At 47.9% G+C, this 27,524-nt stretch overlaps 1 protein-coding gene across 1 annotated transcript in view; it reads right to left on the bottom strand.

Annotated features, from left to right (window-relative positions):
- The window catches only part of OPHN1 (oligophrenin 1), a 702,970-nt gene that overhangs the window by 448,796 nt on the left and 226,650 nt on the right, over positions 1 to 27,524 (bottom strand). Inside the window, exon 2 of the mRNA XM_086918347.1 lies at positions 26,780 to 26,875. Coding sequence (XP_086774473.1) covers positions 26,780 to 26,875 — 96 coding nt within the window. The remainder of the gene's footprint in view (positions 1 to 26,779; positions 26,876 to 27,524) is intronic.

Here is a 27,524-nt window from a genome sequence, read left to right as displayed (position 1 = left end):
GGCTCCGAGATGTAAATTCAATTACCACTTCTCTTTAACCTTCCTCTTTTTCTGTAACCACCACAACCAACCTTTACTGCTTGCATCCACTTTAAGTATGCTACGCAAATCTGAATAAAAAACTTGAATTGGCGCTGCATTGCATATATCATTTTTTACCATCTTGAAAGCTTCCACACACTCCCCCCCCCCACTCAAATTAGCTTCGCAATTTCAACAACTGTCTCAGTTCATAAGATTTTTCTGCAAAGTTCTTTACAAATTTCAGATAGAATTCCGCAAATCCCAGGAATGAGCGCAGTTCCTCTTTATTCCCTGGTACTGAAGCCTCCCTTAATGCTTCAAGCAATTCTCTCTTAGGTGAAATGCCTTCCTTACCAATCACATGTCCCAAATATGTTACTTGGTTTTGTGCAAAAAGACACTTTGAGAACTCAGCTGTTAAACGCTTCATATTCAACACTTCCATGACTTCCTTCAATCTTTGAACATGCTCCCTTTGTTCTTACCCATGATCAGAACATCGTCCTGAAAGTACAGAACACCTCTGATATCCTTTAAGACTTCTCCCATCAACCTCTGGAATACAGAGGCTGCTGATACCAGCCCAAACGGCATCCTCATATATTGAAAACAACCATATGGTGTAACAAACGCAGTTATTTTCCTGCTTTTTCATGCAGTTGGACTTGTTGGTATACCGATGATAAGTCCTAAGTAGAGAACCACTTCATATTTTGAGTCTTTGCCAACAATTCCCTAATTTTTGGCAAAGGAAACTTGTCCACCTTAATCTGCTAATTCACACCTCTTAAGTCCACACATAGCCTAATCTGGGTGTTCGACTTCCTGGCCACCACAACTGGAGACAGCCAATCTAATGAATCTATACGTTCGTACACTCCTGCTTCCTCCAATCTGATCAATTCCTTCTACATTACATTTCTTACAACAAAAGGTATATCCCTTACTTTGAAATGTACCGGTATAGCATTTTCTTTTAGTATAATCTTATGTTTAAAGCCTCTAAGTAATCCAATATTTCCTGAAAACACCTAATTATATTCTTTGCATAACTTTTCCCCCGCACTGTCCCCTTCATTCAACACCAACACTTGATCCTCTCAGTTTGGATTGAGAAAGGTATCCAAACGTCTCTGGTCTCTCCAACCAAATACACACAGTCCAATTACTCAGCAACATACATCCTACCTTCTGCTCTCCAACCTTTAAACATGAATGATACATCTCTGCATCCTACCATTGGTATAGCTTCCTCTGTAAAACTTTATGGCTTTATGTCACCCTTCCTCAACTCCTCACCAATCACCCCATCACATTTCTTCTTCCACATCAATTAATGATTGTGAACGCCGATCCTGAGTCTGCTACCAAGACTATCAGTATGCCTGAAACAACCACTTCACATCTGGGTTTATTTCTCCCTTGATTTTCAATATCCAAAACCACATCCTTCACCATTAAAACATACTCCTCCTCTCCTGACTGTTCCTCATACGATGTAGACTTTTTCTCTTCTATCCCTTCTCCTACATGTATGGGCATAATTTCCAATCAATCCACAAGTAGAACACTTCTGAGCTCTAGCCCTGCATTTTTTTACTGTTCTCTAAATGTTTAGACTACCAGATCTGTAACGACACAAACTCCCTTGCTCCTCCTTCTCATAATAAAATTTAGCAGGAGAAGAAAACTCCCTTTGTTCTTTTTGTTCTAGTGCCTTAAACACTCTTTGCCATTTTTGTTGAATGGTTTACTGTTTTCCTTAGCTTTAAAGTACCATTGTTCATGGTCCACAGTCTTTCTTGTACCCTCTTATTATTCGTCAGCATAATAATTTGATCCCTTATTAACTCCTCCTGCATTGCTCAGCGGGCACTGAGTTATTTGCACCTTGACAATTACGGAGTATGTGGCTGATATTCGGTCCGAATTGTTTTTAACAAATGTTTTTAAAATTGTAGTTGACCTACTTTGGATCTCTAAGCTCTTCTTTTAATCGCGCACTCGCTGACTGCCCCTTGGTACACCGCAGCTGCCCGTGCTGCATATGTGGAGGGTGTCAGTCCGGCTAGGGGGAGATCCACCCGATTCCCCTCACTTCCTGCGGGCCATCTCAGGCCGCCATCTTGGTTGGGTGAAATTCTAGTCTCCCGAGTTTGGCATTGGAGCCTGCCTACTTTAGGAGCTAATGGTGCTGACGCACAGCGGACATTGAGTTAGTGGCAAGCACACATGATGAGAGGTGCTACCATATCTCGCTATTTCCTAGTTACGCTCTGCATTTTTGTAATCATAATTTGCATCTTTCAGTTACGAAGTATGTGGTTGATATTCGGTCAGAATTGTTTTTAACAATTGTTTTTAAAATTGTAATTGACTTACTTTGGATCTCTAAGCTCTTCTTTTAATCGCGCACTCGCCGTCTGCTCCTCGGACCATTGCAGCTGCCCGTGCTGATTGTGTGGAGGGTGTCAGTCCGGCTAGGGGGAGATCCACCCAATTCCCCTCACTTCCTGCGTGCCATCTCAGGCCACCATCTTGGTAGGGTAACGTTCTAGTCTCCCGATTTAGGCATTACAGCCTGCCTACTTTAGGAGCTGATGGTGCCAACGCACAGCGGGCGCGCCAAAGGCAATCCCATCTGCGCCCGTCCGCTCCCGGACAGCGGCTAGGGCCAGCCATGCTGCCCAAAATTCTGGGGGTTATAAACTCAGTTGGACTTGTGATGAGCTCCTGTCCCTCAGGCCACCCGCTTGCCAGAACCAGATACCCCCTGTACTAGGGGACCCTGATGAGAGCTACTCTTGCCCCTCTTGGAAGTTCTGCCTTAAATCCAGACCTGACTGTAGGCAGGACAAGTTCTATGTGCAATCCTCCCAAAGCCTCCCAGATCCGTCAACCTAAAAGCTTGCCTTATTAATTGCAGATCTCTTCCAAAACACGTCGTAGACATTCATCAGTCTCTAGTAGATAACGACTGGGACCTCATGTTCCTGACTGAGACATGGCTTCGGGAAGAATCAAACCCAGCTATAGCATTAGATATCCCCCAGGACTGTGCCATAGTCTGCACTAATAGACAAGACAATAGACCAGGTGGAGGGTGTTGGAAATGGCCCTTCCTGCAGGGTCATCCCTAAACTTTTTGCCTGCCTCGTGTATTTTTTCTGACCTGTTGTTGTTGGTTTTATGACCCCGGGCACTTTACCACTGCTGATCAGTGCTAAAGTGCATATGCTCTCCCTGTGTAAATATGACTGTGAATTGGTATATCCCAGATTGGCTTATTTGGTTTACCTGTTAGTCCCTAGTAGTGTGGCCTGTGTGTGCCCAGGGCTGGTAACCCAAATGCTGCTGGTGTGCTGTCGTGTCTCGGTGTTTGCCAATCCCGGGAGGGCTCCGCCGCCCCTATACAGGAGACCGAGACCCTCACTTCCGGGCGGAAGCAGAGTCCCGGTCTAGTCGTTCGTGGGCTCTCTGGTGTTCCGCAGCGCTTCCGGGGGAATCACTTAAAGACCATCGATTCCCGCCGGGTCGGCGCGTTGGATCTTTTCGCTTCCAGCTTGCGTCTTGCGAGCACCCGAGCACCCCGTAGAAGAACCAAGGACGCTTCTACATTGGTCTTCCTTGAGAGGTTCCGTCAGTGGGAACACCCTGTCTCGTGGCACGCGCTGTTTCCAAAGAGCAGGAGCGTTTGTACTTGCCTGCATCTAGCGCTGGGGCGCTTTTTCACTTTTACTTTGCCAACCAGTGCAAGGCACCAGAGCTGGCTACTCCCATAGCGCAGGTGCGCTACTCATGGGGGCAGAGTTACACCAAGACGAATGCTCACAGAAACACAGGACTAGTTGTGCATTCCTAACAACCACCTGTAACATTTGGTTCTGTTCAGCGCAGGAGCGCTCACGTTATTTTCCCATTCCTGGTTGGGAGTTCTTCTGTCTTCATAAGTCTTGGTGAGCGGTCCTGTGGCATGGTCTTCTGTGTAGGAGTGGTTTGTGGGAATAGGAAGTGGGAGGTGCGGGAACCTTCTAACCTGGTCTCCTCTTGTTTCTCCAGCTGTGGACCTCTGCCTGACCAAGAGTCTACAGCCACAAGTCTCCTGTCATCATTCCCTTTATTTTTGGACCCTTCCCTGGGTCCATCTACTCCCAGCCGGGTATTTCCTTTCTGCACGGGGTCAGGTGGGGACAGGGGTGGTGGCTCTTGTCGTCTCTGCGGAATCGCTTCACAAGCAAGGTAAGCCTTGTGAGGTACCTGATAGGCCTGCAGCGCTGGTGTGCGCCACTGACAGAAGCAGCCTGTAAAGTGTACCTCAGACCTGCCACTGCAGTGTCTGTGTGCATTCCAGAATTGCCACCTTGGCTGTGAAGTGCCCACACTTCCCAGCCCCTGCACCTTCCCTTGGCATCATACCGGTCACCTCTATGGTAGGGTGCATTGTGTGTGTAAGGTAGGGCATGGCTTGATATGTATAGCATGTCCTGGTAGTGAATTACACCCCATTTCGTTTTTCACTACTGCAAGACTACCTGTTCTCCATAGGCTAGAATAGGCAGATGACTATTACATCGTATAGTCCAAACTGACTCAGGGAACATGGTAGAAATTCGAGTTTAGTATGCCTGAACTCAGAATGATAAAATACATATTTTAGTGCAGTTAGTTTTAACATTCTAGGTTTGAAAATACCACTTTTAGAAAGTGGGTATTTTCTTGCCCAAGTCTTCCAGTGTGCTCTGCTGTTATGTGTACTGGCTGGCTGGGTTTAGAAGGGCAAGGCATGCTGAGTCAGACCTGGGTTGAATTGAGAGATCTGAATTGAGTACTGGGGAAGTATAGCTCCTTGACCTGAATAGGGCTGTGCCTGGCAAGGTGAATGCTGGCTCCACCTCCTACTGTGCGTCTGATGGCAGACCCCCTCTTTCTGAAAGGAAGGATGCAGCCTGGTAAACAAAGTGCTCCAGGCCTGAGCAGAACTGGTTTTGGCTGGGTTCAGTGACTAGTGAAGTTTTAGAACAAAGACTTTTGGGGTATAAATATCTGTGCCCAAACCCCTGATTTTTGTATTGCTGCTGGATGTCAAAAAGAACCTCTGTATGTGTCACTGAAGGAATCTGCAGGAGAGGATTGTGCTTGTGTCCTAAAGCAATCACCCAAGGGCTAGAAGAGAGCTAGCCTCCTGCTGGAGTCACAGGCACATCTGACTCCCCCACCAGCCTCCTGATTCCTCCCAGCGAGGATTTCTATCTGGAGGTGAGTCCCCTGTGAGTTCCAGGGCCTCTAGTGCTACTACAGAGAAGAGAGTGCTGAAATCATCGCTAATGCCCATTTGCGAGCCGCCGCAGCTGAAGATCATAAGAAAAATCATTGCGCTGCTGCCCCAGAGCGCTCGCAAACCAAAGATCATCGTATTGCACGCTTGCAGGCCACAAAGTGCTTGCTAATCCCAGAGATCGTCGCATCGCACGTTTGCGGGCTGTCGAGTGCTCGCTAACCCCGGATCATCACATCGAGATCATCGCATCACAACATCACAGTGCGGGCGCTGTGCGTCCGCTATTTTCATCCCATTATTAATATTATTATTATTATTGGGACATTTGTAGAGCGCTGCGTTACGCACACCGGCGTGTCCACGCGCTGAAAGTGGGAGAGGCAGCAAGCAGGGGACACAAAAACTGAGTGGACAATTATTTAGTGTAGAGGAATGTTTTAAGTTTCGCTCGGAACCTAGCCTCCTCCGGTTCCAGGCGCAAGTCCGCTGGCAGTTTATTCCAATTAGTTGCCGCTAGGCATCTAAAGGACCTACCTCCCATGCGGGCTTTCTTGATTCTCGGGATCCTCAGTAGGCCGCCCCCTGTGGATCTAAGCGCACGTGTTGGTTGGTACACTTCGATCAATTTTTTCAGAGGGTCGGGTGCCCTGCCATTCAGGATACGATGACAGGTGCAGAGGGCTTTGTATTCCACTCTTCTCCTCACAGGGAGCCAGTGTAACTGCTGGAGGGCCGCCTTAGAAGGCGCCCTTTTGGGCAGTCTGAGAATCAGACGCGCTGCCGCATTCTGCAGCACTTGCAGGCGTGCCATGCTTTTTTCTGGAGCCCCCAGGTACAGCAGGTTTCCGTAGTCCGACATCGCACCCGGATCGTCGCTCCCTCGCGGAGCGCCATTTTCTTTCATCGCAACCAAGTCGCACACGCAACCGGACCAGTGCATCATCCTCCCTTGCGGCAAGGATTCAACGCATCGCTGGCCTAGAGTGGAGAAGTCTGTCGCTTTGTCCCGCACGCATCCGCAGATCGGCACATCATCCTCCCTTGCGGCAAGGATTCAATACAGCGCCGGCCTCGTGTGGGGAAAATCATTGCTACAGCTCGTTTGCGACATTTTGCTTGTTTTGCTACGAAATCCAGGTACTTTGTAGGTAAAAGGGTCGCAGAGACCCCTTCTTTGAACGAAACCCCTATTTGAACACTTTGAACTATTTTTACTTTGGATCTCTAAGCTATTCTTTTAATCGCGCACTCGCCGCCTGCCCCTTGGTACACCGCAGCTGCCCATGCTGATTGTGTGGAGGGTGTCAGTCCGGCTAGGGGGAGATCCACCCGATTTCCCTCACTTCCTGCGGGCCGCCTCAGGCCATCATCTTGGTTGGGTGAAATTCTAGTCTCCCGAGTTTGGCATTGGAGCCTGCCTACTTTAGGAGCTGATGGTGCTGACGCACAGCGGACATTGAGTTAGTGGCAAGCACACATCGTGAGAGGTGCTGCCATATCTCGCTATTTCCTACTTACGCTCTGCACTGTGTTTTTTTAATCATTATTTGCACCTTGCAATTACTGAGTATGTGGTTGATATTCGGTCCAAATTGTTTTTAACAATTGTTTTTAAAATTGTAATTGACTTACTTTGGATCTCTAAGCTCTTCTTTTAATCGTGCACTCGCCGTCTGCTCCTCGGTCCATTGCAGCTGCCCGTGCTGAGATCCCCCCTATTCCCCTCACTTCCTGCGTGCCATCTCAGGCCACCATCTTGGTAGGGTGATGTTCTAGTCTCCCGATTTAGGCATTAGAGCCTGCCTACTTTAGGAACTGATGTTGCCAACGCACAGCGGGGGCACCAAAGGCAATCTCATCTGCACCTGGACAGCGGCCAGGGCCAGCCATGCTGCCCAAAATTCTGGGGGTTATATACTCAGTTGGACTTGTGATGAGCTTCTGTCCCTCAGGCCACCCGCTTGCCAGAACCAAATACCCCCTGTACTAGGGGACCCTGATGGGAGCTACTCTTGCGAGTTCTGCCTCAAATCCAGACCTGACTGCAGGCAGGACAAGGTCCTATGTGCGACCCTCCCAAAGCCTCCCAGATCCGTCAACCTAAAAGCTTGCCTTATTAATTGCAGATCTCTTCCAAAACACGCCTTAGACATTCATCAGTCTCTAGTAGATAACGACTGGGACCTCATGTTCCTGACTGAGACATGGCTTCGGGAAGAATCAAACCCAGCTATAGCATTAGATATCCCCCAGGGCTGTGGCAAAGTCTGCACTAATAGAAAAGACAATAGACCAGGTGGAGGGTGTTGGAAATGGCCCTTCTTGCAGGGTCATCCCTAAACTTTTTGCCTGCCTCGTGTATTTTTTCTGGCCTGTTGCTGTTGGTTTTTTGACCCTGGGCACTTTACCACTGCTGATCAGTGCTAAAGTACATATGCTCTCCCTGTGTAAATATGACTGTGAATAGGTATATCCCTGATTGGCTTATTTAGTTTACCTGTTAGCATCTAGTAGTGTGGCCTGTGTGTGCCCAGGGCTGGTAATCCAAATGCTGCTGGTGGGTCTGCAGCGCTGGTTTGCGCCACCAACAGAAGCAGCCTGTAAAGTGTACCTCAGACCTGCCACTGCAGTGTCTGTGTGCAGTCCAGAACTGCCATCTTGGCTGTGAAGTGCCCACACTTCCCAGCCCCTGCACCTTCCCTTGGCATCATATCAGTCAACTCTATGGTAGGGTGCATTGTGTGTGTAAGGTAGGACATGGCTTGATTTGTGTAGCATGTCCTGGTAGTGAATTACACCCCATTTCGTTTTTCACTACTGCAAGACTACCTGTTCCCCATAGGCTAGAATGGGCAGATTGACTATTACATCGTATAGTCCTAACTGACTCGGTGAACATGGTAGAAATTCGAGTTTAGTATGCCTGAACTCAGAATGATAAAATACATCTTTTAGTGCAGTTGGTTTTAACATTCTAGGTTTGAAAATACCACTTTTAGAAAGTGGGTATTTTCTGGCCTAAGTCTTCCAGTGTGCTCTGCTGTTATGTGTACTGGCTGTCTGGGTTTAGAGGGGCAAGGCAGGCTGAGTCAGACCTGGGTTGAATTGAGAGATCTGAATTGAGTACTGGGGAAGGGTAGCTCCTTGACCTGAATAGGGCTGTGCCTGGCAAGGTGAATGCTGGCTCCACCTCCTACTTATGGCAGACCCCCTCTTTCTGAAAGGAAGAATGCAGCCTGGTAAACAAAGTGCTCCAGGCCTGAGCAGAACTAGTTTTGGCTGGGTTCAGTGACTAGTGACGTTTTAGAACAAAGACTTTTGGGGTATAAATATCTGTGCCCAAACCCCTGATTTTTGTATTGCTGCTGGATGTCAAAAAGAACCTCTGTACGTGTAAATGAAGGAATCTGCAGGAGAGGACTGTCCATGTGCTTGTGTGCTAAAGCAATCACCCAAGGGCTAGAAGAGAGCAAACCTCCTGCTGGAGTCACAGGCATATCTGACTCCCCCACCAGCCTCCTGATTCCTCCCAGCGAGGATTTCTATCTGCAGGTGAGGCCCCTGTGAGTTCCAGGGCCTCTAGTGCTACTACAGAGAAGAGAGTGCTGAAATCATCGCTAACACCCATTTGCGAGCCGCCGCAGCTGAAGAGCATAAGAAAATCATTGCGCTACTGCCCTGAGCGCTCGCAAACCAAAGATCATCGTATCGCACGCTTGCGGGCCACAAAGTGCTCGCTAATCCCAGATATCGTCGCATCGCACGTTTGCGGGCTGTCGAGTGCTCGCTAACCCCGAATCATCGCATCGAGATCATCGCATCACGACATCGCAGTGCAGGCGCCGTGCATCCGCCATTTTCATCCCATCGCACCCGGATCGTCGCTCCCTCGCGGAGCGCCATTTTCTTTCATCGCAACCAAGTCTCACACTCAACTGGACCAGCGCATCATCCTCCCTTGCGGCAAGGATTCAACGCATCGCTGGCCTAGTGTGGAGAAGTCTGTCACTTTGTCCCGAACGCATCCGCAGATCGGCACATCATCCTCCCTTGCGGCAAGGATTCAATACATCGTTTGAGTGTCTCTTGTGTCCCTCATGAGGCGGAAGCCGGGAGGTTGTGCTGCTGTGTTTTTAACTTGATTAGAAATTTTAAATTACTGAAAAATCGGCGTTTTTTAAACTTTGCTGCAACACAACCCCATCAGCTTGATTCAAGAAGCTCTTACTGCTGACTCCTTCCCCCTCTTCCTTGTTGCCCTGGGCCACTCCCAGGCGAGTACCGACGCTGTGGAGTTGGTCCCCGGTTCAGACAAGCGGCGGCCATATTGGGTGTGTCTTCAATCCCCTGCGCTCTAGTCGCGCATAAAAGGGGTTCCCCGAGCCCGTTTGCTCGTTTGATTGAGTGTCTCTTGTGTCCCTCCTGAGGCGGAAGCCGGGAAGTTGTGCTGCAGTGTTTTTAACTTGATTAGAAATTTAAAATTACTGAAAAATCGGCGTTTTTTAAACTTTGCTGCAACACTACCCCATCAGCTTGATTCAAGAAGCTCTTACTTCTGACTCCTTCCCCCTCTTCCTTGTTGCCCTGGGCCACTCCCAGCCGAGTACCGACGCTGTGGAGTTGGTCCCAGGTTCAGACAAGCGGCGGCCATATTGGGTGTGTCTTCAATCCCCCGCGCTCTAGTCGCGCATAAAAGGGGATGTTCATGCATCCGCGCAGCGGACGCGGGCTGCTGATGCACCGGACCTGCGCCGGAGTCGTGCCAGAGTCCTACCCGTCTGCGCCCGTCCGCGCCAAGGAGGCACCATCCCCCTTTGTTTATTCCTCTCAGGCTCTTAGGGTTCTGGACTGTGTATCTGTTTCACTACCCCCGAGGACCCTAGATTCTATCTCAGCACTTGGTATTGCGCAGAACGTACCTCTTCCCTCCCCTTGCACTAAACAGTCATCTGATCCCAGCACGACTGAAACGCGTATCCGGGTCCTATACCTAAATACACGCTCACTGGTCAAGCATCAGGTTGATCTCTTTCTCCTTCTCACCGACGAAAGGCCTGATATCCTTTTACTTACCGAGACCTGGCTGACTGATGATTCTCTCCCTGACATCTTAGCGGCTTTGCCCCCCCCGATTATTACCTGCTCAACACGAACCGACCTTCTGGTCGTGCCGGCGGCGGGGTGGCAGCTGTCATTCGTAAGGAGCTTAAATTTATCTCCACGTCTTCTTTCACCCTTACTGACGTGTACAATCTCATCATTAAGCTAGAGACTGGAGAGGGAGCTCTCACCACTGTCATCCTCTATCGTCCTCCCTACCCTATGCCTTCGTTCCCTTCTGCCTTCAGTGAACAGCTAGATAATCTACTTACTTCATCTGCTCGAGTCGCCATTTTCGGCGACTTTAACTATTGGTATAATGATAATGAAGCTGGTCCTCATGCGGCTGAGTTATTTGAAGTCCTCACCAGCTTCAACATGAACCAACACGTTACTTCTCCCACCCATACTGGGGGCCACATCTTAGATCATATCTGGACTCATAATCTCACTCCCTCCTACCCTGTGATCACCCCTTGTATCTGGTCCGACCATCACTTGATCGATACAGTGATCACAGTCAGGGCTGCATTAAGGTCTCTCCCATGGCCGGTGGGACTGCCCGTAAATGGAGTACTCTTGGCTCTCAGGCATTCCTCTCGTTCTTGGCTGAGACTCGTCCTTCTCTGTCTAATACTGCGACTGTCCATACTCTGGAGGAAGATCTTACTGGCTGGATCATCAAAGCCAGTGATTGTTTTGTCCCTCCCTCCAGTTTTCCTCGCTCCCGGCACAGTAAGTCCCACAAGTGGTTTAACTCCACCTTGAAAGCTCAGCAACTCGAACTGCGCCAAACGGAACGTAGGTGGAGACGCAATTACCTGCCCATCGACAGAGAGCTATATGTTGCTGCGAGAAAAAAATATAAAGATGCAATCATGGCAGCAAAAGCTCTTCACATTTCGGAGAGGATCCTCACTGCTCATAATAAATCTAAGGAGATCTTCTCAATCATGAGGGAGCTCACGTCTGATACAAGGACTCTCCCCTCTCAGACCCCGACGCAAGAATCTTGCAATGCCTTAAATAGCTTCTTCATCGAAAAAATCGCCAAGATCAAGAATACTATCCCTTCAGTCCCTCCTGATGATATGTCAGCCTCCCCCCTTGAAAACCCGCTCTCTTTGCTCTCTTTCCCTGCCCTCGACCCCAGTACCTTGGCTAAACTTGCTGCTCGGGTCAAATCCGGCTCGCCCAATGATTGCTGCCCTCCCTCTGTCTTTCGTGACATCTGCCTGTCCTTACCGGACTGCATCTTGCCTTTATTAAATGCTTCACTGGAGGCAGGAGCAGTGCCTAATTCCTTCAAGGAGGCTGTCCTTGTGCCCTTACTGAAGAAGCCTGGAGCTGACCGGACGATCTCACCAACTATCGGCCTATCTCTCTCTTGCCCTACCTATCCAAACTCCTGGAGGCACACGTTACTAGCGGCCTATCTGAATTCATCGAGTGTTCCAACTTTCTCGAACCTAATCAGGCTGGGTTCAGACCAGCCCATTCCACCGAAGCTGTGATCCTGGCAGTTATGGATACGCTTAGGGCTAATGCCGATAAAGGGACATCACAGGCGCTCGTCTTACTGGATCTGTCGGCTGCGTTCGACACGGTGGACCACAACATCCTTATCCACCGTGCCGAGCAAGCCGGCATCCGAGGCCTGGCTTCTGCCTGGCTCAAATCCTTCCTGTCGGGCAGAATGCAGGCGGTCCGGCTTGGTCCCTTCACAGCCGTGCAGGTCCCATCCATCTGAGGAGTGCCTCAGGGATCCTCCCTGTCCCCTCTGCTTTTTAATCTCTACCTTCAGACGCTCATTTTTTCCTTGAAGAGGTGGAATGTCACCGTATTCAACTATGCAGACGATCTGCAAATCATCTTTCCGCTCAACACCCCCAATGCAGCCCTCGATTGCCAAGCAGTGATGCTACACATCCAACACTGGGTGAACTCCCACCAGCTTAAATTGAACCCGGAGAAGACCGAGTTAATTCTTCCAGGAAACAGTCTTACTCACTGGGGCCCACAGTTTTGGCTGACTGAGCTTGGCTCCCCGCCCTTCCCAGCTAAGTCAGCAAAGAGCCTCGGGTCATAATTGACTCGGAGCTCTCTCTTAAGCCTCAGGTGGGTGCGGTTGTGTCATCATGCATGTTCCAGCTCAGAAAAATCAGGAAAGTTTCTCACCTCCTGACTCCGGAGGCCCTGATACAAGTCCTGATTGCCTTGGTGCTCTCCCGCCTGGATTTTTCAAACTCCCTGTACTACGGCCTACCCAAATTCCTCCTTAATAGGCTCCAGAATGTACAGAACTGGCCTATAAAACCCCGAAGTGGCAATCTGCGAGACCACTGCTTCACAGACTCTACTGGTTGCCGGTGGAGCAGAGGACTGCATTTAAGATCGGCTGCCCGACTTTCAGGGCTGTGTCCGGGACCTCCCCTGCCTTTCTCAAATCACTGGTCGTCCCTTACCGCCCGGTACGTAATCTCCGTTCCTCCCATCGCCTATTGCGAGCTGTCCCTTCTACCAAACTTTAAAAAACTGGCAGTCGTATATTCGCTTACCTTGCCCCCGCCTTCTGGAATCAGCTGCCCCTCCCTCTCAAATCTGCCAACTCCCTCCTGGCATTTAGAAAACTTCTGAAAACTTACCTCTTCACACAGACTGGCTAGACCCCGTCTCCCCATCTCACAGCACTCAGCCAGCGCCAGGAAACCTTTTGGTGTCAGTGCGCTATATAAGTGCCCCTTAAGATAAGATAAGATAAGATAAGATCGCCGGCCTCGCGTGTGGAAAATCATTGCTACAGCTCGTTTGCGACATTTTGCTTGTTTTGCTACGAAATCCAGGTACTTTGTAGGTAAAAGGGTCGCAGAACTAAACCCCTATTTGAACACTTTGAACTATTTTTAGAGCATTTCAAGGGTACCCCTATTTTCCAGTATTGTGGCTTTTTACCGTTATTGGTCTTGTGTTAAGTCTATATATTAATATACTTATTTTTTATAACTACTTATGTGGTGTCTCTTTGTAGTGTCCTTCACTGTGTTACTGTGCATGATCATGAATGCTTTACACACTGTCTCTGAGATAAGCCTAGCTGTTCGTGCTATGTTACCACAGGGTTGAGCAGGGGTTATCAAAGGGTGTAGCCCCCCTTACTGTGACTTAGTAGGAAGGGTCCCTAATAGGACAGTGGCCAGCCACTGCCAACTAGAGACCCCTATTTCTAACAGAGGGCTAGCGATTTTCCATAAAGTAGCTTGGGAGATCGCGACTTCCAAAGTTGACCGGATAGGCAGTATTGAAGGTCTCCCCTTCTGTATTAATTGTCCGCCTCGATCTCCTACTCGGGGCTCCTCCTTTATAGACCCTCGGATTGCAGTCATAGTTTTTCCCTCACCCAAGTGGATCATATTACCCAAGCTAGCAAGCGCTATTCTAATTTCAACATCCTGGGTGATCTCAACTTCCATGTGGACGATCCATTCTGCTCTCATAGCGCAAATTGTATCTCAGCACTCGCAGGTTGCAATTTGATCCAGCTAGTTTCCTCCCCTACTCATAAAGCTGGTCCTATATTAGACCTTAACCCCATGGCTGCTAAGGCAATTCCCCTCCTGTGCTGGGAATTGCTATTTTCTATTGTTTCATGACGAGCTGGGCTCGTCATCAGTGTACGAGGAGGCTACACCATGACAAGCCCAGCTCGTCATGAGTGTGGAAGGGGTTAATTGCTCGAACATACCAGACATCTCTGTTCACATCCCTGAGCCAGTCATTTGGTCGGAACATTTCCTGAACCCTTTTCAGGTACACCTGATGAGTGAGCTAAGGGTCACGTCCGACCGAATGACTTACGAAGGAATTGGTGTAGGGTCTCCTTAGAGTCCCTTAATCCATTCCTGAAAGATTCCAAGCCTTCCTTATCAAATAATCTCGATAATAGCATCATGAATCTTAATGCTTGGGTCAGTGTACAACGTCAATATAATTGCGCCCTGGAAGCCTGTTATTTCCGCAAGAACCTCCGCTTCCGCTCCGTGGTTCTCAGCGAATATCAGAGCCCAAAAAAAGTGAATGTAAAAAACTGGAGAGCAAATGGAGATTTTTGTATTCTCAGGAGGACAAAATTGGTTATCGAGCAGCACTTAAAGATTATCGTAAACTTCTCATCTGAGCAAAAAGAGATTTGTTTACTGAACGCATTTCCAGCGCTAAGAACTCTTCCAGAGAGATTTTTAAGGTTATTTAGTCCTTCACTAACCAGACAGCACTCACACGCTCTATTACCCCATCACAGGAGTTTTGTAATAAGATTTTGGATTTTTTTGAGGAAAAAATATTCCAGATTTACGCTTCTTTCCCAGTAGCACACCCTCACCCTGGAAAGGGCACTATGGCAGCCCTTGTGACACCCAGTCAGTGTTTTCGGAATTTGCAACTATTTCTTTAGAGGCTTCCTTGGGGGAACTCCAGAAATGTAAATCCGGGTCACCTGGCGATCCTTAGCCAGTGAAACAATATTTTGCCTTGGCTGAATTGCTCAGCCCCCCTGAACGCTATCTGGAACTCCTCGCTTAGACAGGGGATCTTTCCATCAGCCTGGAAACATGCATTTCTCCTTCCCATTCTAAAGAAAGCCAATGCTGACCCTGCAGTCACCTTTAATCATAGGCCCATTTCCCAGTTGCCTGCCCCCACTAAAGTACTAGAGAAGCTATCTCATCAGCAGCTGGCAGCTTTCATTGAGTTCAATGGCGAACTGCATTTATTTATTTATTTGAACTTATAATGTGCAACAGCTACCCGCAGTGGGTTTCCCGGCGCAAGGGATAGACTAAAGCAGAAAATAAGGACACAACAACAGTACCATGGACCAGCTAAAGAGGCAGATAGATCTATTGAAAGAGTAGAGTTTTCAATTTTTTCCGAAAGCAGAATAAGTCGGTCTCTGATTTCAAGGCGATAGGTAGCGCGTTCCAGGATTTGGGGCCTAGATGGGAGAAGGACCGACCCCCCCCCATCTTTACAAGTTTGAATCTTGGAACAACAAAATCGCAATTGGCAGAAGATCTTAGTGTGCGACTAGGCTTGTAAGGTTGGACAAGACTCTGTAGGTATTTTGGAGCCGAGTCCTGCTTAATTTTAAAAAGATAACACAGGGCTTTAAATTTAATGCGGCTGGGGACCCAAAGCCAGTGTAGATTGCGAAGAGCCTGTGCGGCCGATGATCTCCTCAGGATGTTACAGAGAAGTCGGGTCGACGAGTTTTATACAACCTGGAGTTTGTTAATGGTAGCAGCGTCGGCACCGAGGTAGAGGACATTTCCATAGTCCAGGCGAGACGTTACTAATGCCTGGACAACGGTTCTCCTGGTGGCATGGGGCAGCATCCATAAAATTTTCTGGAGCCATCTCAAGGTGGTAAAACAGATGGCGGCCACCTTAGTGGCCTGCTGCCTCATAGAGAGTTTGTCATCTATGAGAAATCCGAGGTTACGAACCACAGAGACCGGCTGGAGGAGGGGTCCCATGTCACTGGGCCAGTGTTGCGGGCCCCAAAGATCTTTATGTTTCCCCAGAATGACGATCTCGGTCTTGTCACCGTTTCACTTGAGGGATGCCTCTGCATCCACTCAGCTACATGTGACAATCCGGCCTTCAGGATCGATACACTGTTGCACTCACTGCTGGAAAGGGAGAAAACAATTTGCATGAACCACAGTCCGGCTTCCGCACAGAAACAGCTCTTATTGAGATGGCAGATGCCATTCGATGAGCGGTGGATTGTGGCTCTTCGGTCATGCTGGTGCTTCTCGACCTGTCAGCAGTATTTGAAACAGTGTCCCATTCCATCTTACTGGATCGCCTTAAGCGGATTGGCATCCAGGGGGCAGCACTAGACTGGATCGTGTCTTACCTACATGGCCAAGAACAATAGGTCTCAATCCATCCTTTCACCTCCCCGCAAACTTATTACAATGTGGGGTACCGCAGGGATCGGCCTTGAGCCCGCTACTTTTCAACATCTATCTGACTTCGCTTGCGGAGCTCATCCCAGACACTGGGATCAAGGTGATATCTTACGCCGAGGACACTTAACTGATGTGGAGTGTCGGCATCTTCCTTTGACTGTCTGAAAGTTTGCCTAAAAAGCATTTCTGCCTAGATGAGCACTCATTTCCTAAAACGTAATGCTGGTATGACGGATGTCCTTTTCTTTAATCAAGCTGTAGCTCCCTACTCAGCGTTATGGTGGCAAGCTGATTTTGGATACCCCGCTAAACCTAAGGAGTCAGTTAAGCTGGTCCCTCGCTACCCATGTCCAACAGGTCTCCGCGGCCTTCTTTGGCAAGAAAAAAATCGTTAGAAAATGTATTGACTTCTTGCCTGAGCCAGCACGCAAAACCATTGTTCATGCCCTAATCTCCTCGCATCTTGATTATGCAAACAGTCTCTACATGGGTAAGCCAATTGGACTGATCCGTAGGCTCCAGATAGTGCAGAATTCAGCAGCCAGGCTGGTCTGCAAGGTCACTCTTCACAAACGTATTTCCCCTTCCCTGAGACGCCTGCATTGGCTACCTGTGGCCAAGCGCATCGAATTTAAGGCCCTTACGTTTGCCTTTCAGGCATTCTCACAATGTCACAAAAAGCTGATCTGGTGTGCGCATCACCGAAAGTGAACGCACTTTAATACCAACGGGTGTGTGTATCACCGTACAATATCTCAGATCCAAGCACAGTCGAATCACCTCACACAATCACTCTTGACGTGATGAACATTTCAAAATTAGCTCATGACTAGGAATTTCCTTCTCGAGCAGCCGAATTCAAAATGGCCGCACCAGATGCTCAGCGTGCGTCATCACCTCCTCACATCTTCACCACCCTACACATGACTTGCTCGTGTGCCCTCCTCCAGCTCAGCAGTGCAGCAACCTTCAATCACAAGACTCCTCCACCATTCCTGATGCCTTGTGACGCTCTTCGCTCATGCAGAGTACACGAACCGGTTCAGCCACAGCACCGCATGCGCCGTTGTGCACACTCTCGTACCTCCTTGTCTAGATCCTTCAAAGTCAACACATGTAACTTCGTTCAGGTAATGTTTACTTCACTGCTTGAGTATGCTGATTTCTGCCCCTCCTTTATCTCCTTTCTCTCATTCCCTTAATACCCAAGTTTATTTCTTTAAATGAATACGCTATCTCCTTCACCGAAGAATTCTCTAACATGCAGGTTCCTCGCAGAGTTGAGCCCGCTGCCAACTTTGTAGTGTAAAGAAATACACCTCCACAAGTGTGTATCTACCTTTATTCTCAAGTCTGCTTAAAGGCTAGACAGCACCTTCCACGACCCGGCTTCATCCTCAACTGCCACCCCCAGAACCCTCAAGCCTTACATTCCAACCTACCTTACAATGTTGTTAGGCATATTCCAAAACCGAATGCGGCAAAACCACAGCCACTCTACTGTGGTATTAATGGTCCCGTTACTACAAGTTGGCAAGAGCTCTTTAATACCTGCCTTTTCGTGGCCACCACATAATTTCCATTAGGCTGACAATAGTACGCCTCCTCATATTAACAACATCTTCTATCTGAAGGCCTTCTAAACCCCCAATTGATCTTTGTACTTTTGTGAAAACAGAACAACTTCCGGAATACTCTTTACACTCACTTGATGACCTTGTTAATAAATGTCTGGATTTAATAAACGGCTCAAAGTTGATTAAAACAGTTGGTTAGCTCCCTTTCTTCTATCAAATATGCTTTACCCCTGGTCACAAACTAAACTACTTCCCCCAAAACCCAGTTTACAGCTGAGTTAATATGGGTATTTAAAAAACACCAGAATCATTAAATATGCCCACACACCATCACCGCGCCGTATAGTGTAGCGTCTTCTCCACAAACAGCAAAACGTTACTCACACTCTTCGTCAACGCATTCTCCACTAGCCCTGCTACTACTTTAGCAACATCTCTATCTTTACTTTGACAACAGCAGGAGAAGCGCCCCCTTTTCTCACACACCCAACGTTAGCTTATTCCATATCAGAGCAAATGGGACAAAAAAGGAGATTTAAATCCCATGTAAATGTTTTTAGATTGCTGAGACGACCTTAGCAACGCCCATGTGAGCACTGTTCGGATGACAGTTTCAGCGGACAAGCAAAAGATGAACAGTATGTTTCTTTTGACTTCCTGCTGTGACTCATCCGGGCACGTTTTGATGTTCTTATGCAACCAAAAGGAGCCATTAATAGGCGCCACTTCTTGGCAAGCACAAATTCTGAAACAAGGACAGTTCTTGGCTCGCATTCCTCAAAGTTCCATCTGTTACTGGCACATTACTGAAGATCTTAAGTGTCCAAGTGCCTCGGATGGAACTGTACGAAGAAGTGTGTAGTATACTGATCTTTAATGTAATACACCTTTCATGCCTCTCTGCCTTGCTGGCCTCTGCCTTGCTGCTCGGTTAGTGTGGATGTTCTTGGAATGTTGGTATGTGTGGTGAGGTCATAGAATGCTGGTATGCCTGTCTGTGGAGTGTAGGTTGAGAGGATGAGCTGAGAAGCAAGAAAGCTGCTCCTGGTGGGGCTCTGTAGAGAAGACCTACTCTACATCTAATTCTGTACTACTCCATGTTGTGATTCCTGATCTGCAAAATCTACAATAAATCTACATGGAAAACCAACTGGCCTCGTTCTATTCCCTTATTACATTTGGCGACGTTCTGGTAAAAACCCTGCGTGTTTTGGGCCACAAGACTACATGAGGTGAGGATACCTGAAACTTAAAAGAACTTTATTTGAACAAGACACTACTTAAAACTAAGCAACTTAAAACTAAGGAACAGAACTCCGCCAATAGCGCCACCAGTGTCCTCCACCATCTGCACAGCCTACCCAGGGCGCTTCACATTCCTAGTATTCATGGATCTATTCATCATAGGAAAAAAATACAGCATTAACCAGTGTACGTTGAATACTGGCTTACCTTCGAACACCTGTTTAGCATGGTGTGATCTTGGCATTATCAAAGACCACAGATAATTGCAAATCCTTAAACCACCGTCATCAGCAGAGTTTGGCAGTTTATTTGAAATTCAGAGCCAACTTTATTTGGGATTGACAGACCATGAAGTCTTACAATGTTTCATCAACCATCAACCACAGAGACTCGCAGCATATACATATACAAACTGTGTCTACAGGAGACAAGAGCGGACAAACGTTTTGTCACATTCTTTGCGGAGAACACTTCGTGTTGTTAGTGTGGTGCTGTGGGGAACCGTGAGACGACATCAGACAAGATGTTTGTTATTCCTTGAGACCCTCGCATCTGTGAGTGTCTCTGTGGCCCTTGTGACTTTTCCTGTGCACTAAGTTGTGGTGCTCGGACATTTTTTGGTAAGTCCACTTTGATTTACTTATGGGCCCCAGCCTCCCCTATACATTTGGCAGTTCAATTGCCTATTTGAATTTACCGCACTGCGTGCCCACCTTGAGCGTGCATGCTTACCACTGCGCATGCAGCCTTACCGCCTTGCAGTGTCCAGCGAAGCTGCTGTGCATCCCCTGTGACGTCTTGGATTCTTCATTGTGCTCGTTGGATAATCTTCAACGTGGTGATCCCTTCGTCACCGATGGCTCCTGTGAGACACTTGGTGCACGGACGTGCCGTGAGCAATACTGCACGCCGTGCTGAACGTGTCACCATCTTGCAGCTTACACCATCTATGCACCATGCCTTGCTCGGCTTTAAGTGTCAATTTGCCAACCACATCCATTACAACATCACCTTGACGACTGAAAGCTGATGATCCCGAATACTATTGACAACTTTTCTGTTGGATGTAACCTACTGCTTAACTTGATTCAATGCTTCTTCGAGGGAGACTGTACCAAACGCATCGAACTGCATCCATTCTTCTATTTTGCTTCAAGTACTGCTTTGATGATGCTGCATTATGTTTGTCACCAGCTCTCCTTGCCTGCAGTATTGTTATGCTATGTTTCTTACTGGCTACGGTTATTACTGCACAGTAAAACAACCGCAAAGGTGCACCACAAAAAGCAAGACAATAAGTGCAAATGGTGTTTAAGCACGATGAAGAAATATTTCTCAAAGAGATGTTGATAGTCTTCTTTTAATCTTTATTTTCAGTTAGCAGTGAAACATATACAGCCGACGCGTTTCGTCCCAAGCTGGGACTTCTTCAGGGCTTTAAGTTTATGATACGTCGCTTTTGGAAAGAATGTGAGAGGAACCGGGGTCCAAGGGGCGCCTTCCCGGATACTGTAATCCTGTTGTATATTAGTTCATTCCAATGTTGAATTAACAGAGATGGACTGTAAGCATGCTAATGGGCGATGAAGGCAGTGCTTATCAGGGTTCCTGGGTGGTGTAAACGGTCTTGCCACCTTAGTTTTGTGTCTGTCTTAAGCCGTCTGAGTAATTTATAGAGCTAGTGGTGGACTGATGGTCCTATTTGTCCAAGGGAGGAGGGTGTAGGCACTGTGTTCCAGCAGGCCGTTCCTGGTAAAACGGCTGGCGCCCATCTACAGCCCTCGTCCCGCCGAAACACCCACACGACGTCGCCTGTTTCCGTTGTGCGGCTTCCGGCCGCAAGGCCCTCTGGGGAGTGTAGATTAGCCCCACGCTCTCACCCCCGCACAGCGGCCGCCGAGATGACACGGAGATGAGGCGGCAGGGGGTGAGCAGGGACACCAGGACAGCCAAGCCAGATAGCGGGACCACCAACGGGCGGGTAAGGTCCCTGTGACAGCAAAAGTCTCTCCAAAGTGTTTAGGAAATGTAAAAAGCTGCCCCGCTCCACCGGAAGTGATGCAGCTATTTGTGCGCCTCCTGGCGCCTGTTTCCGTTGTGCGGCTTCCGGCCGCAAGACCCTCTAGTTTAGCCCCACACGCTCACCCCCGCACAGCGGCCGCCGAGATGACACGGAGATGCGGCGGCAGGGGGTGAGCAGGGACACCAGAACAGCCAAGCCAGATAGCGGGACCACCAACAGGCGGGTAAGGTCCCTGTGACACCAAAAGTCTCTCCAAAGTGTTCAGGAAATGTAAAAAGCTGCCCCGCTCCACCGGAAGTGATGCGGCTATTTGTGCGCCTCCTGGCGCCTGTTTCTGTTGTGCGGCTTCTGGCCGCAAGGCCCTCTGGGGAGTGTAGTTTAGCCCCACGCGCTCACCCCCGCACAGCGGCCGCCGAGATGACACGGAGTTGCGACGGCAGGGGGTGAGCAGGGACACCAGAACAGCCAAGCCAGATAGCGGGACCACCAACGAGCGGGTATGGTCCCTGTGACACCAAAAGTCTCTCCAAAGTGTTCAGGAAATGTAAAAAGCTGCCCAGAGTCACACACATTCAAACTACTTGTGGGTTGGACAAGCTGGGATTTTATTAGATACAGTATATTTTGATAAAGCCACCGTATAAATATTTGTTTTTCCTTACACTGCAGAGCTAGCATCTAGACAGAATAGGTAGCCAACTATATCGGAGCAGTGTGATACATTATGGTGGCTACAATACAGGTCACAATATTTCACTAGTTAGAAGGCGGCACTCAAATTTCTTCTAGGCCTCACCGGTCCCATAAGATGATGGCTCAAACATGGTTTGCTTCCATCACGTCATGTGATTAGGGTTTTCTAATTCACCATGTTACGTAAACAGCTGCTGTGACCTTTCCACCAGTGCTTGGGTTTGTGACATAGAGCACAAAGCATCATGGGACTAAGGGCCATATGTATGAAGCTCAAATGGGTTCGCAAATGCCGCAATTCCAAGAATTTCAGCGTTTGCGAACTCATTTTCGCTAAATGGTATTTATGAAGCAAAATTGAGTGCAAAATAAGGAATCGCAAAATTTGCAATTCCTTATTTTGCTCTTGCATTTAAGGAATCGCAAATTTTGCGATTTCTTAAATGCAATGTAAGAAGCATTAAAAAAATGCTAATTGGCCTTAAGGAATCGCAAATCACCACCAACTTCAAGTTGGTGGTAATTTGCGAATTCCTTGAAAAATGCACTTTTTTGCATTTTTCAAAGTGCAATGTGAAGCACATACATAGGGCATGTATGTGCGCCACATGTGCACCCATGCTAATTTCAGGGGTGCAACAGGGTGTTCTTTGGACACCCCTGCACCCTTGAAATTATTTTCAATTTGCGATTCTCAAATTGCGAATCGCAAATTGAGAATACCTTCCCATTCATTCCTATGGGCCTCCTGGCCGATAGTAATGAATGGGAAATTATTCCTTAATTGCGATTCGCAATTTGCGAATCGCAATTAAGGAATTTTAAGAAATCGCAAAAAAAATGTGATTCTCTACATACATACCAATTTGCAAATCTCAAATAGCGATTTCTAAAAAATCGCTACTTGAGATTCGCAAATCTGGATGTTGATACATATGGCCCTAAATAATTTTTTTATGTTAAATCTATGAAGCTAGAGGTCTCAGAATGCTCACCTGTTTACTCTCATGTAATGTAGCTGTAATCACCTAGGTAGAAACCTAACACCAAGTAGCAAAGTGACTACAAGTGACTGCTTGGCAGCTCTCAACAATACAGCTGTTGCAGAACAAAGACAGCACATGTGCCAGAGTCCAGGTATCTACCCTGGAATACCCACCCACGAGCTGCACCTGTGTGGGCCAGGAGAAAGGAACACGCTTCAGGCTGTGCAGCCTGGGTCAGGGACTTCAGGGTTGTCAAGTTTCTCCATGTTGCCAAGGTACCATGAGTGCAGCAGGGGCTTTCTTTTACCAGCCTTTGCTATCAAGCAAATCAAGACTACAATGAACAAGATAGACTTCGATTTCAAAGGAAGATCAGGATTAATCCGGTCAACATGAAGCGATCTCACTTCTCTGTTCACCAGTTACTGCCTTATGGAAGCACAAGGGACCCTATTTAAAAACATGCCCTGTTGCCGCACACAGGTACTTTATGGGTAAATGTGAGAAAATGTGCATTAGATAAAGGGCAAGAAGAGAGCCTTCGTGAATGCCAGCTTACTACGTTTGTAGATGTCAATATATAAACTAATCTATGAATCCTGTCTAAGTCTGGGTAAATACTTGGGTGTGGCCAATGTTTAAGCTGCCAAGAAAGTTGCTGTCTTGGCCAAGCGGCTATAAGTTGTCATACTATGTTCATAGAGGCCTTCAGAGTGGCAGATCAAACATCTCACTGTAGGAGATGTAAATGTGTGTAAATGTAGTATACTTGTAAAGCGCACAGCTGCCCCAGCAACGGTGCGTCCCGGCGCTGTATAATGCTGTGGAACCCTTCCTGGCTCTCCCTGTGAGATGTCCCTCCTGGGCACCCCCAAAGTGAAGCCAGGCATCCTAGTGTTGTTGGGGCCGTTGTGGAGATTAAGCAAGCTATTGCCCAGAGTTGCAGCGTAGGACCCATGATTAGAGTAGGCGCTGAGGCGAGAATTATCGAGTCCACGGACATTGAGCCCAAGACCCTGCCGCATCGGGACTTGAACCCTGGTCCCGGGCCTGCTCTCTGCTTCAGACTCTGCCGCTCTAACCAGTGAGCCACACTTCTCCACAGATGAAGGAGCCACCACAAAAACATTGCATTGTGTGTGAGGTTCGGCTCCTAACAGTCTGCACAAGCTAGAGGCCTTTACTCTGAATCTTCTAACTTCATGCCCAGCCATAGAAGACCAGTTCCACTGAAGGAGCAGGTGTCCACCAACTACACTGAAAGGCACTTTTAGCTTCTAAGCGCTGGGCGGATAAAGTTAAAAGCAGCATGATCATCCAATGGTGGCACTTGTTATCTTCTATGGTTCTGTTCGATCTCTCCTACCGGCCCCTCTCTCCATCCATGCAGGGATTGGGCTCTTGGACCTAACCAGCATGTGGCATCTGGCTGGGCCCAGGGTGTGTCCATGCATCCTACCTTTTTTTGGCCACGTCTGAAGCTCGACCTTTGCTCCAGTGCTTATTTGCAGCCTCTCTCTCTTTCAACTCATTCCTGACTAGGCGCTTATTCAGCGCATGAAGCCCTGAGTTACGTTTGAACCTCTTGTGTTCCAACCTGTCCAGACTGCCGTTCCATTGATATGATGCAGTGCTGTTTGTGCACCTTTTGTATGCTGCCCCTTGACCAGAGATGTCTTCAAGCTGGCCTTGTCGCGATGGATAAAGGGCAGCAAATTTTACTTTGGGAAAACACAAGCCAAGGACCCTGATTTGGGACGGCTACTCTTGCCTGGCCCAGTACCTGAATCTCCGAAAGAGGTCATAAACATAGAAGAAGAGGATCACTTTCCGACTACTAACCCACGCACACAAATCTCTCTACGACATCGGACCAGAATGCCTCAACTCACGACTGTCCTTCTACACCCCCTCCCGCCAACTACGTTCTTCCAGCCAAGCCCTCGCCACGGTACCTCGCATCAACAAGACCACCATGGGAGGCAGATCCTTCTCATACCTGGCTGCTAAAACATGGAATTCACTCCCCGCTTACCTCCGCCTTACCCAGAACCACCTAGCATTCAGAAAGCAACTTAAAACGTGGATATTTGACAAGTAATCCTCCTCCCCTTTCTAAGCGCCTTGAGACCCTCTGGGTATGTAGTGCGCTATATAAATTCTCTGACTTGACTTGACTTGACAAGTGATTTACTATCGAAAAGTCATGTTCATTCTGCATATAAATAAGTAAGTCAGAAGAATACACCAGAACCTAAGGATTGCCAGATCACTGACTTTGCACAGGCCTGCCATTCCTTGCTTGAAGGACCCCATCTCAAGTGCCGCAATGCAGCTTACGCGAGGCAATGGCTGCTCCATGTATTGTACTGTACTACGCCATGCTATATTCTGTCACCATACTCGCTTGACAAACGTGTAACTTTTGATGCCCAGAGGCACAATCCAGTCCCCCTGCGTTGCACCATGGCATGCTCCTTAAACTGGCAGCAGAAAAAGCTAAAAGCTTGGGGTTTTAGGAGGATAAGGATCTCACTTTCAATGCTCACATGCCATTTCGACATGGTACCACCAAATGATAATCTCAAGAACATTCCTCCCCTTCATTCCACCCCAGCTCAGAGCCCCCAAGGTGAATGCGTCTGCCATCGCTTGACTTGACTATGCGAGCATCTGCTATTTGAGCCTCCCAGCGGCTGCGCTGAACAGGCCACATCGAGTGCAGAAAATGATGATGAGGCTGATTCTAGCTTCACAGAACTCAACAGAATCCTGCAGGCCATCTTAGTCTGCAATGGTTGCCGGTCACAACCCAGATCCAATTCAAGGACCAGCACATGGCGTATAAAGCTTCCATGGAATTGGGCCCAAGGTCCCACAAGAACTCCTTCCCAGGATCTCTGGCAGTCAGCCTCTGAGGGCAGGGACCCACTTCCTTGTGACAGCTTCACGTTTCAAAACTTCTCGACAGGGAGGTTAATCTTACTCTGTTGAGGCACTTTCCCTCAGGAATTCTCCACCTCTTCATCTGCTTATTAAATCCTATCATTCTTTTCAGAGCACAGTAACGTCCCAGTTGTTCTGTTGAGTCCCGTTGACTGTACAGTCCAGGTTCACGGCCATGAAGCCTTCAGGCATACGTGTTGCTCTTCATAAGCATTTCAGTGACCTCTTTGAACGGGCCTTGCTTGGGGCTACCAAGGAGTGCACCTGCTGTGCTGGAAAAGGCTTGGGATCAGACTGTCTGGATGATCCCTAGTGGCAAACACAGGAACTTCATCCAGACATTGATGATATACCTCAACTGGCTGTCAACAATTTTTTTTTATTGCTTCGGATAAGTGCAGAAAATAATGGCAAAGCTGGTAGATCAGGCATACCTATGAACTGCAAAGGCTAGAAAAACATGAGCCCATTTGTGCTAAAGGAATGCATTGCACAATGTATGCGAGCAACTGCTATTTGGCTACATCGAGTGCAGAAAATGATGATGCGGCCATATACACCATGGCAGTGTGTCCCATTATCCCCAAAACAAATGTTGTTGCCCAAGAACATGCTCTGCAGAGCTTGGTCATGGGTATGAAGACAAAAAGAGTTCTGCAGTTCATGTTTTTCGGTGGATGGGTGAACTGTACACGCCGGGCCGTATCCACTGTAAAGTACAACAATGTCCGCGTGGAGCTCGGCTGCTGTTGGCCACTTGGCAGTGGACCTACCTTTTTCAACTAAACTAATCCCGGCGCTTAGACAATGTGGTGCCGTGAGACGTTCAGCATTCCACCTACATCTGATAACCAGAAACATTCTACGTACTCCCAGGTAACTGACCACAAACTGACACCCACCCTGCCCACAAAGGCCCCACTTGAATAACTTACCGATGTTGAGCTCGTCGTCGGTGAGTGTGTCTCCAATGAAGTCAAACTGGAAGCTCTGCAGGGTCTGAGAAAACTTCTGCACCGCATTAGAGTAACCTGGAAAGAGGACAATCCAAGTTAGTGCCATGAGGACGTAGAAACCGAACACCAAGTAGCAAAGACAAAGACTTGCAACCGTACATTACAGTAAATGCAAAAGTAAATTCGAACTCTAACAGGTCACAATATATACATTGCATCATCAAGACTGAAGTTATGTATGTGGCCATTCTGTGATTCTCTGCACTTTTGTGCGTACCATACAATTCAACATACTGTTATGTAGAATGTATTTATTTATCAAGTTTTGTAAAGGGAGAACTTGACCCTCAGGTATCAGAGCACGTTATAGAGTTAGCACAGCGGCAATTACACGAGTTACATATGGAGAGAAAAAAAAAGGCACAGCATAAAAATGCATAGTAAGAAGCACATAGTACAAAGTGAATAGAAATACATAGTAACAGTATATCAAACAAGTATACAATAGAGAGTAGGAAATGTTAATGATACAGTTCTGAGGTGGTTATGGTAGGGTGTTGCGAGGGTGGGGAGAGGCACAATTTGTCCCCACGGTGGAGATTCTCAGATCCATTTGAAGGGTGTGGAGTAGGTGCAGCAGGTCAGTCCGATTGTTTAGGTATTTATTGAGAAGTAGAAGTTTACGTTTCTTCTTGAAGTAAGGTCTAGATTGATTGCCAGTAGA

Source organism: Lissotriton vulgaris, chromosome 4_1 (assembly GCF_964263255.1).
Source record: "Lissotriton vulgaris chromosome 4_1, aLisVul1.2, whole genome shotgun sequence".
In the NCBI taxonomy this organism is placed as follows: Eukaryota; Metazoa; Chordata; class Amphibia; order Caudata; family Salamandridae; genus Lissotriton; species Lissotriton vulgaris.
Note: the sequence above shows the minus strand (reverse complement) of the source record. Positions and strands in the feature narration are given on the sequence as shown.